This window comes from Podarcis filfolensis (genome assembly GCF_964270895.1).
Source record: "Podarcis filfolensis genome assembly, chromosome: 10".
Lineage (NCBI taxonomy): Eukaryota > Metazoa > Chordata > Lepidosauria > Squamata > Lacertidae > Podarcis > Podarcis filfolensis.
Genome location: NC_139612.1, coordinates 44,818,321 through 44,829,776, shown reverse-complemented (window position 1 = coordinate 44,829,776; position 11,456 = coordinate 44,818,321). Strand labels below are relative to the sequence as shown.

At 42.8% G+C, this 11,456-nt stretch overlaps 2 protein-coding genes across 6 annotated transcripts in view; one reads left to right on the top strand and one right to left on the bottom strand.

The window, feature by feature from the left end:
* Window positions 1–153: 153 nt before the first annotated feature.
* The window catches only part of CHADL (chondroadherin like), a gene marked incomplete at its 3' end in the record, with an annotated part of 16,447 nt that continues 5,144 nt past the window's right edge, over window positions 154–11,456 (bottom strand). For 3 of the 5 annotated variants that reach the window (XM_083573779.1, XM_083573781.1, XM_083573780.1), the window contains exons 2-5: window positions 7,422–7,590; window positions 4,425–6,095; window positions 3,065–3,231; window positions 154–2,376 (exon numbers count right to left, since the gene is read on the bottom strand). In XM_083573779.1, coding sequence (XP_083429905.1) covers window positions 2,085–2,376; window positions 3,065–3,231; window positions 4,425–6,095; window positions 7,422–7,577 — 2,286 coding nt within the window. In that variant the 5' untranslated portion in view covers window positions 7,578–7,590. Of the gene's footprint in view, window positions 2,377–3,060; window positions 3,232–4,424; window positions 6,096–7,421; window positions 7,701–11,456 lie in introns of those variants that run through there. The other 2 variants (XM_083573783.1, XM_083573782.1) reach the window with 2 other exon arrangements.
* Window positions 10,213–11,456, top strand: part of LOC310743472 (uncharacterized protein) — a 19,560-nt gene continuing 18,316 nt past the window's right edge. Inside the window, exon 1 of the mRNA XM_083573793.1 lies at window positions 10,213–10,231. The gene's annotated coding sequence lies outside the window, so the exon portion shown is untranslated. The remainder of the gene's footprint in view (window positions 10,232–11,456) is intronic.

Genomic DNA, 11,456 nt, shown 5'->3' with positions numbered 1-11,456 from the left:
CCCTATGTTTTGTACAGACTCTGCCCATCTTCTACAAACTTTCTCCTTGCAGAAAGTAAGTCTGTGCTTTTTAACATCAGGAATGAAAGTAAATCTCATTTTTATAAATGTAAAAAAGAATAAAAGTAAATCTACACACGCTAGAGCTGTAACTGAAGTGTTTATATTTTAGCTTTTTTTTTTTGATACTTATATAGCCATATAAAAAGAGCTTGCTTCTAATTATATTTCACATACAAATAATTCTTTGTGCATTTAGTTACATGTAGGAAACAGCCCTGAAGCTGTGGGGGAGTTTTCGTTTCGATTTCAATGTCATTAAGCTGTGGTACCTCCTGTTATTCTTTACTAGAGTGACATTTAAGATTTGTCTCTTACATTGCACTGGCAATGCACTTCCTTCTAAGAATATGAATTCCTTCCTTGTTTTGTTGCTGTAGCTGCCAGCATCCCCGACCATACAGATGACAGCCATAGTCCAGCACTGGTCCCTGGTGAGGTTAAAAGTGTGGTTAAAAGTGGCCTAAGCCTGTGAGAATCTATTCTGAGAAGTGAAGCAACAACTACCTGATTTACACTCAGAGGAGCAGCCACATTGCCACTATGAACCAGTCTTAAAATTCTCACCACGAGAGCAGATGGGTCGTGGTATATCGCCAGAAGAGGGTTGCCATTTGAGAAAATATTAATAATGACGCTTTTCATTCTGCTAAGCTGTTACCTTGTGAAATAATGGTTGGAATAAATACTGGCCCAGCCCCCTGCAATGGCAGCTTCCTGGGATTTAAATCATGCCCATTACTTATGCATGTTTTTCCATCATCCCGGTGTTTTGAAAAGCTCCTAGGAGGAAATCTCACTGCTTCCCTGGGCAACTTGTTCCATTGTCTGACGCTTCTTACAGTGAAAAGGTGCTTCCTGATATGCGGCTTTCAGCTGCTAACTTTAGCATGGACACTTAGAAAGAAGTCATTTTGCAAGCAAAGGAACTTGCTTTTGAAAAAGGCTGTAAATCTGCTGTGCTGCAACTTGCCCCCACGGCTGCTTTTGTTTCCTGCTGTGAAACGCTTGATTTCATTTTTGTTTGGGGACATCTTGGTTCTTTGGAACCATCTTATCCCATGGTTCTTTCAATGCACATTCTTTTGCTATTGCGTCAAATCCCCCGTATTTTGTCTCTTGTAGAATGTTTGCCACCTCCAGAGATAACTCCAGAACACACCAGAGATAAGAGGCAGTTTAACCTTGGGAAGAGCATTGGTTGCTTACAGATGGTGAGCTCCTAGCACTACCCAATTATTGCTCTTCTGTGGTAAGCTATGCTAGAATTCACAACAAATTCCTCAACTCTGAATTGCAAAATTCTGTATATAGTGCCAAAGGCTATTGGCATAGTAGAACATCAATGCATAAATTTGGCAAACTGAATACAATGAGTAGCAGAAGACAAAGACTTAGCCAAATTGTAGCTTAGCCCAAATATTCCAATGCTTAGAAAAAGCATCACAAGAGCATTAACTTTAATAACTAAATATACTTCACAAAGTCAACTTTCTAACTATCTCATCTAACAGAAAGTGCTGTTTCGACTTCAGCTAAATGCTCCTGCTTGAGACTGTGGGTTCTTTTACAATTTAGCAAAGATGCAGAAACAGCACACAGTTCAGCTGTGGGCAAAAAATCCAGCAACCTTGAGAAAGCTTTACATTACGTATGTATGTATGGCAAGCTCTTAATACTTTTTAAGCCCTTGTTAAATACAGACAGACTGGAAAGTGTGCAGGATATGTCTGGCTAAATCATGGTGACAAGAGGAGCACTCGGTACCTGCCACTACTTCCAGACTAGCAGAATAAACTATAGAATATTTAAGTGTGCACATTTGCCTATACAGTACAAGCATCTTGGAGATTTCAACCATGCTCAGTGCATGATTGTACAGGCAGACAGCTATAGCATACCGCTCCACTTGCCTGCCTCTTTAACATCTAAGATTGACTTTTGGTATAATTATCAAATATTCCTTTGAAAATGCACCTTTTGTAGTATGGAGGGATTTACAGGCCATAAAAATGTGCCCCCCCTCAAGCCTTTCTCCCCCTATTAATGGGAAAGCGCATTTTCAGCAACTTGCTTTTCCTGCTTCTGCTTTTCCTGCTTTTCTTGACTCGTATATTCCCAGCTTGCTGCTGCCTCTTCTTACTGGAGCTCCTTCCACCCTTGGCTTTGGCTTTAGTTGAACTGGTTCGTTTTGTCTTCTTGGTATTCCAGCCTGGGCAGCTTTGGAAGATATTGACGAGCTTCACCTTCTGGCCACGTACCTCTGCTGGGGAGCCACAGGTGGCTCCTACTCTAAGATTCAGCTTGTCAAGCCACCTGAAAAGGAGGAAGAAGTGAGGCAATATAATCAGCCTAAGTGATAAGCCTTTGTATCTTCACAGTCACACACTTTCCTACATTTCTGAGAGCTTGCTTCTTGATACAAGAGGACCTTCAGTTATTGTGAAACACAGAGGAGGAGAAAGGAAGGTATGGAGACTTGATGATTTCATTTAATGAATTAATTTAAAAATTAATTTTAAAAAAATCTAAGTCAGCCTAGGCAACTATGGAGCTCAGCTGATCAGCTTGATGCATAAACAAATGAACCACCTTTTCTGATTGTGTTGGGTTGCCTATCTCTTACCTAGCTTTAGTCTAGATACACTGCAGCATTTGAGTCAGCTTAAAGCATATTGGCTTGAAGGCAGATGCAATAGCATTTGAAGTGAATTGGTATAATGAAAGAGTTGCTTCGTATTTGCTGCTCTTGGGCCTTCCCCATCCCATATTTGGTTTATTGGCAATAAAGAGGAACATGTTGAATTACTGTACAATTTTGTGACTAGGCAACAGAAACTAGAACAGTGCCCATAATCGCTTTGCTGAGATGGCTGGCAAGAGTGCTAGTCTGAGCATGTTAATAGGATGCGTTTGAAGCCCTGCCAAATAAGAAAGAGAGACAAACGTTCTGCCCACTGCTGTTCTACAAGCCCTTGTGCAGTAGTGGGAACTAGCAGCTCACTTGCGTAGCGGGAGAAGTTGGCAGTCACAAGAGAAAGGAACATCACTCAGGCTGATGACCTCCAGAGCTGTAAAGCTGTGTAAGTTCGGCAGACTGCGCACTTTGTTTTTCTCAAGATACAGACTTCTTATCTGTGGGCCCAAGCCAGTGAAGGCACCAGAGGAAATCTGCAAACACAGAACGAGTTTGGCTGTCAGACGCTTAATGACATCAGCAGTAAATTCCGCATCCTGATCTAGGCCAGTTATCTGAAACTTCTGGCGACATTGACCCACTTGGTGTGTCCCACCAGAACGCTTTGGAATGTGCTCTTCTACTTATCCAGGCACTTTGGCTTCCACATCCCACCCCAGACTGATTACGGTTGTTCCATATTACTTTAAGGAAAAAACTTGGATGGGGAAATGGAATTGCTCTACCAGATCTGAGCATCTTCAACCTATAGCTATAAGGGTGCTGGAATAAAGGAAATAATAGTTCTAGCTTTTAAATTTGCTCATCTGCCTTGGTTTCTGCTTTGTACCTTCTCCCAGCCCCTTTCAGATGGTGGCTTTTAATCAAAAGAAAATCAGCAATAACCCCCAGGGTCATATTTATACATTGTGCAGGTAGTTTGGGTGCAAGCTGTTTAAAAAGTCAGACTGAGTCAGACCCCTGGTTCATTTAGCTGCGCTCTGGGGTTTTATTCAGGCAGCCATCTTTCCCAGTCATAGCAGGAGATGTCAAGGAATGAACCTGGGACCTTTTTGCATAAGAAGCCTGTGTCCTGATAACTGGGCAATGGCCATTCCCTCAGCCTGCAAGAGCCATGAGATGAAATGGAACAGCTGTGCAGCAGAGAGAGTTTGAGTAGGGACAGCCTCTCCTGTCGCCACTGCAATGTGTGGAAAAGCCACACCTGCTAGAAAATGTATTTCATATCTCTCTTAAAGGCCTAAGAGCAGATTTTGTGGTCCAGGGGGAAGGTCATTAGCTCAGAGGCAGGCACCTTCCTTGCATGCAGAAAGCTCTGCACTTAATGCCTGGCATTGCCAAGTGGGGCTGGGGGAAACCCCTGTCTGAAACCCTTGATTGCTGCTGTCAATTGGTTACTGAGCTAGATGAACCAATGCAAGTCTGATTTGATTAAGTTTATCCCCTTCAGGTGAAGCTTGTATTTGGGGAAGGTGGCAAGATAGGGCCTACAGGTGGGTTAGGGCCTCCTAACACATTTGTACAATTTCCCAAATTCTTCTTATGACACCTGAGAACTTGGTATTTAATAAAATTAAGCAAAGAAACATTTGCAAAGGGGTGTTCTTGGGAATATGATGGCAAGAGAAGGCAGGTCTTAATTTCCAACCTCCCTACCCCTGCTTACCTGTTCTAGCCCCATATCATCCAAATACAGGTGCTGCAGAGATCTTGCCACTGGCAGGAAGGCGCCATCCCCAATGTACTTTATGGGATTCTTGGACAACTTCAGTTCACTAAGCGTGGGCAGCCCTCTGAGAGACTTGGTGGGCACTTCCTGCAAAAGATTCTCATCTAGATGCAGCTTCTCCAGCAGCTTGGCATGTCCCAGAGCCTTGGGAGACATGTGAGTGATGCGGTTCCCTGTTAAGTATAACCAGCGTAGCTTCTCCAGCCCAGCCAGATCATTATCGGTCAGCTGACCGATGGAGTTGTGTTGCAAGTGGAGGGCAAAGAGGTTCGGCAAGAGAGTGAAGGAGCTTTTGGATATTTGGTTGAATCCATTGTGGTCCAGGTAGAGATATGCAAGCTGGGCAGGCCCTTTGAAAACATCAGCATCTACAGAATCTATGTTGTTGTTAGACAGGTAAAGGTAGACGAGGTTTTTCAAGTCCTGGAAAGCACCAGGCTGCAGCCTTGCAATCTTGCAGTTCTGCAGATGGAGTGATGTCAGGTTTCTCAAGCCAGGGAAGGAGTCTTGCGGTACCGAGTGGAACTCATTATAGCGCAAGTCCAGAAGTTGGGTGTTGCTTGGAAAGCCTTTGGGAATACTCTGGAGGTTTCTCCTGACACAGTTTGCATGCTGGGAATCTGGTAAACAAGTACATCCTTGTGGGCATCTTACAGCATCCTTCTCTGGTTCCCTGGTGACCGTGGCCAGGCTAGGCAGCAGCTCCTCACCCAATGCGTGACTTCTGCACTTCATATCTGTTGCCCTCAGGGATTCCAGGTGCTCTCCCCTGATGGCAGCAGGACCAGCACATACCACATCGGTGTGTATTCTTGCTTTCGCAGCCCATTCTTTGAAGGGGCGCATTTCACAAGTGCAAAGGACAGGGTTCCCTGTTAGGTCAAATTTTTTGAGGTGGGCCATCTCCGTCTGTGGCTGCAACACGGACAGCTGGTTGTTATGCAGGTCAAGAGTGTGCAGCAGGGGGCTCTTGACAAAAGCTCTGTGTGAGACTTCCTGAAGGGCCATGTTGTCCAAGAAGAGCTGTTTCAGGGATGCCATCTCAATGGCCTCCTCACCAATATAAGTGATTGGGTTATGTCCGAGGTCTAGCTGGGCTGTGCCAGACAATCTAGAGAGGGCCTCGTTAGGAAGGAACTGAAGTTCATTGTGATCTAGGCTTAGCCTCCTAAGGGTCGATAATCCACCAAAGGCCTCGTTGGCAAGCACATTGAGTGAGTTGTGGGACAAATTAATCCACTTGATCAACTGAAGTCCCTGGAAGACCATATCTGGTAGGTAAACCAAGGAGTTTCTGGCCAGGTTAAGAAAGGTGAGGAAGCCCAGCTGACTAAAAGCCCCTGGCTTTATTTCCTCAATGCTATTATTTTCTAGGATAAGCTGCCGGAGGGAGGAGAGGCCATCTAGAGACTCTTGGTAGATGAATGCTATATTGTTGGAAGCTAAATTGAGGTAGACAAGCCGTCCTAATCCCCTGAAAGCCCCTTCCTCAATGCTTTCCACCTTGCATCTCTGAAGTTTCAGGTGGGTGAGGTATGGAATAGGCAAGAAAGTTCCTGCAGAGATGACTTTGATTTCATTACCCCGGAGGTCAAGTCTTTGAGTGACCTGTTGATTACACAGATAAGCTTAAATGTCTAGTTGCATGGACCTGATACCAAATGGGAATTTGTCTACTTGAGACCAGAGTTTTGGGAGTCTCAGGTCTGGGTAGCCACAGGGTATCAGTAGCTTCAAATAAAGCAGTTTGTACAAAAAGGAGCGGGTAATATTTTCAGGCCGCATCAAACAACTTGTTTGAGAAGGGGGTTATAGAATACACTTTAATAAAGGGGGTACTTTCTCAGTTGTATAATCTGTGATATGATTTTGACTATTATAAAATTCCTTGGAACAGAGACTTGGGTTCTTGGATTTCTGAAAGTGCTTGGTCTGTCATAACACTATGATGACTTCTTTGGCTTGTTATGATTTAGGAGCATAAGAAGCTGCCTTATGCTGAGTCAGGCCAATGGTCCATCTGGCTCAGTATTGCTTACACTGACTGGCAGATGCTCTCTGGGGTTTCAGGCAGGGAGTCTCTCCCAGCTTTATCTGGTTATTGAACCTGGGACTTTTAACATGGAAGGCAGATGCACTACCACTGAGCTGTGGCCCTTCCACTTTATGGGGAAGTCCAATATAATATTGTGTTTAAGTGGCATATTATTCCAGCTAAAACCTCAGACCAACTGCAGGATGTGTGCAAGGGGGGCATGCCAGTTTTATCCATTTGGGGTGGAATTGTAATATGGTGCATGGGTGAGGTATACAGGTTTTGGATGTAGATAGGGCCAATCTTAGGTGCTAGTGCTATCATAATTACTCACCTCATTGTCTTAATAATGTAGGTAATGGATATAAAATGTATGTGTATTATTTTGACCTGTTTGTAATTGCTGAGATTGTTCTTTCTGGTAGTGCAAGGCTCAAGGTATATGATTGATTAAGGAATGTCTGATTAAATCCTTAGATATGATGTAAATGGATGAACTGACATATTATTAATATTAGAAATTTGTTAGAGGCAGCAGCTGTTCTTTTTTTAAAAAAGTCTCTGGGTCAGAGAGACCTTAGATGGCTTCACTAGAACTTTTAAAGAAACTGCAGCTGTTTCATGGACTCATAGAGTTGGAAGGGAATCTCAAGGCTCATCAACTCCAACCCACTGCTAATGCAGGAAACCCATTAAACATCTCTGATAGGTAGCATTCCAGCCTTGGCTGAATAATAAAAGAGCACTCACCACTTTACAAGGCATTTCCCCCCCAAAACTCTTTTCAGTTTGAACTTTGCCAGTAGGGTGTTGGAGGAAAGGGCCCTATGGCTGCTTCATAGAAGTACACTTGCGCAAACCTCGTGTTGCACGCCCCTTGTTGCTTCCCGCAAACTGACCTGAGGGATGTTAATGGGCACCTTGGTGAGGTTCTTGTTCAAGCACATGACTTGATGCTTGATGCCGTCGCAGAGGCAGATTTGTGGGCAGCGTTCAGCAACCGTCTTTCCAGTGAGTAGGGCTGACAACAGAAGAAGGCACACAGAGGTCCACATCTTGGGGAAGCGGCTGAGTAGGGAATATGCAAGAAAGCCAAGTCGTAAGGCAATATTAAACTTTCTGCTGCTGTCGTGGACTGGCTGGAGGCAGAGGAGCGGTGGGAGGCTGGATGGGTAAATGGTTTGAATAGCGCAGCATCCTAAAATGTGTTAGAAAACACAAGGCAAATCCTCAGCATGTGTTTCCACCATACTTCTTTCGTAACAGTTAAACAAATGGACTTGTGGGTGTGCATGCTGAATGCACAAAACCACTTACAGTGGTACCTCAGATTACAGACGCTTCAGGTTACAGATGCTTCAGGTTACAGAATCCGCTAACCCGGAAGTAGTACCTCAGGTTAAGAACTTTGCTTCAGGATGAGAACAGAAATTGTGCAGCGGTGGCATGGCGGCAGCGGGAGGCCCCATTAGCTAAAGTGGTACCTCAGGTTAAGAACAGTTTCAGGTTAAGAATTGACCTCCAGAACAAATTAAGTTCTTAACCAGAGGTACCACTGTATTTTTTTTAAAATGCTCTACACGGATGACCTTAATATTGTCACTGTGATGTAATAAAAAGGGGTATAAACTGAGCAAGTGATCTTAAGATACACTGCCTCCCCTCCCCCCCAATCCAAACTTTAATATATCCAAGACAGGCACTTTCCATACCAGAAACCTTCATTCTTCCTCATTTGCAATGTTGCTCCTGGACTGGAAGCAAATCACAGTTCTTGAGAATTAAGACCAATTAAAGCAATCTCATGTTGAGAATACAACTTTAATCAATTTAGCTCTTTAATACTTCTGCTTCCTGCTTTTCCTTCACTGCTCTTCACTTTGTGTATTTTTTAATGGCTGTTTTTAAAAGACAAATGTTAAGGCTCCCGTTGTTAGAAGTGAATCTGACCTACCTTAGGGAGGCCCCTCAGCCAAAGTAAAGAGAACAGCAGGGGCTTTGGAGAGAGACCAAGAGAGAGAAGGAAATGGAGGAGGGGTGTGTGCACTTGGAATCACAAATCAACATAGTTTAGACAAAATTAAAATGGAGGAAGAAATCCCTGAAGATTTAGAAACATACATAACCTGGGCACAAAAGCCCAAAGCAAAAATCAGTAATTTTTCATTTACAGGGCAATAAAATTGATTTATACTGTATATAGCCCTCTCTTCTGCCCACCCCACCTCAACTGATGTGCAGGTTATTTTACATAATGCAACAAAATGAAACCATCACTTGATGCCAAGAGGTTCATTTCTTTGCTTTCCCTTCATTTGCCTTCTTTTTGTGCAACCTTCTTTGTGAATTTTCATTTTTTTTGCCTGTTCTCTCAAATCTGCATGTCTTGGTTATTTTCTGTGCCTGTCAATTTTCCTCTATTGCCAAGGTTAAGATTTCACTCCTCCCTGAAGACCCCTTTCTCTGTAGAATACAAGAGTCTTTACATACATACACCAGTTCATTCATTAATTCATTCCACACCTCACCTATTACAACTAATAATACAAAAAAAATATAGATTTCCTAAGGGTTAGTCTTGCTTATTGGAAATATAAAATATTTCTCCTTACTTCCTCTCAGTAAACTGTCAATTACAATACACTCTTCACACATAAAATAAACAGAATGTTTAATACCAGTGAACACAACTGTATCCTGGAAGTGTTATGAATTGCATATTTTTTGTTTTAGAGAAAGAAGCTCCTGTACTTTAAGCGACTAATTACAATGAAAGTGGAGTTTACAAAGGTATATGGTACTGTTTTAAGTGTTGCATTTTTTATTGACAGTTCCAAACCTGGCGGATTCCACAGCCATCCCTGTCAGAGAAGCACAGTGTGATTGAGATGTCTTTGGTATCTAACTCCCATCATCCCTCACCACTAGCCTTGCTGGCTGGGGCTGATGGCAACTGGAGTCCAGCAACATAGGGAGGGCCAAGTCTAAGAAGCCTTGTCTTCTAATCCATCTCTCTCTTTATTCCTTCTGTGCCAGCAGGCAGCCTGATACAAACCCAGCTGCAATATTTATACCCTTCTTTTACTTCAAAGAGGTCAAAGCAGCTGAGGTCAGGCTAATGTTCCCCCGATTCTCTGGAATGTGTGCTAAGCTTGAGTCTCATGTCCTTGGTGGTATTGGGTCTCAATATCTCCATTTCCTGAGTCACATGTTTACTATGACCAGTTTGTCTGTCTGTCTCTGCAGTGCAGCTGGCTAGACACAAAGCATCCCAAATTATTCATCAAATGTTGAAATACTTAAAGACTAAAAATACATCACCCACCCCATTGCACAATGCTGACTTAAAACATCTGCATCTAAGTTTATTAGACTTTTTACATCTTGAACTCTACAACTAATTCATACAGTCATGTTGTGGAGAAATACCCACTTAGGAATGAAGTGTCCCTATTCCTTTAGCCAGAAAGCTTCCTATTATTTGGCAGCAAAAGGGAGTTGTAAACAAAAACTTCTCCCTTTCCGTTATGGGGTACACAAGAGCCCTTACAGAGTCCTTTGTAGGTTCTCCATTAGTAGGAGAAAATAACAGCGGCCAACCAGAGAATTTTGAGAAGCAAAGCAGCTAGTAAGCCTGATCTTTATTAAAGCTGTTGCAACAGGGTGTTCCCTCCACATGCAGGAGAGAGGAGGAGGACCCAGGACAAAGGTGTGCAAGCCCTTATATAGACTTTTGAACTGCCCACCCTAGAGCCCAAGACCACACCTCCATACATCATACATACAACAGAGAAGGGGCGGACTACAACAGAAATCTGAGTGCGTTGTTTTTATCCTGTCTGCCAGGTTACCTGATTGGATTACCTGGGCATCCTGGCCACTCTTTTGTTATGATAACTACTCAGTTTCTGAATCCAGGTCACAGGTCACAGGCTCACCCTATTCATATCTTAAATGTGCCCTTAAGGTAGGACTTGTGAACAAAGAGACAATGGGAAGACTTCCCATTTCCTTCGACCTTGCAGAGAAATATTTGAGGTCATTTGGGAGAGACAAAATGGTTTCAGGACTTTTTTCTGTGGGGTTTCAGACATGTGGTTTATACATTTATGTACGTGCTTGCTTGGTACGTTTATGAACATTTATTTTTTATATATAAGACCTTAAAATTCTTATAACAAGGGCTTTATAATTATCCCCAACTACAACTGACAAAATGCTTCTCCTTCCCCAAGGTGCCCACTAACTTACCTAGTTCCTTACCTGGATAAGTCTACGTAAAGTTGGGAAGAATAAAAGAAATATTGGTGTGAAAACTATCAGAACCTTGTAAACATTCCTGGTATGTGCATTTGCAGTGAAAAGAGCTGAATGAGCTCTTGTTCAACAGTGGTGTGTGCGCGCTCTCTCACTCCCTCTCAAACACACAAACACACAGGGAGGGTGGAAGCAGGGAAGGCAGCAGCAAAAAGGAAGACCTGCAATTACCTTTAATTTATCAGTTGCTGCTACCTATAATATTTGGGGGCCAACTGAGGAGTTTTCTATGTACACCAATAAAATAGCATGCAGAATAATTTGAAAGCACATCCACATGTCTCTTGAGTACCTTCGCAGAGTAGCTTTTAATTTTTTAAATTTAAAAATTGTACTTCTGTTTAGGAATTAATATGAAACCAGCATATGGATTGCAAACTCAATATGTTTATTTATCATGTGTATAGGTATCCCCCTTGAGCACACTGGGTAAGACCTGTGTGTAAAGTCATCATTCGTTGTTGTTGTAATTAATTCACATCCCACACATGTTGCAGGGCGTTTTGTAGTCACATTAATTCTTAGATGCAAGAGTCTTCCGTGTAGGAATTGTGTCATATATGCAATGGCACTCATTTAGGGGAGTGTTTCAGTGCATTTACTCTGAATAATCTCAG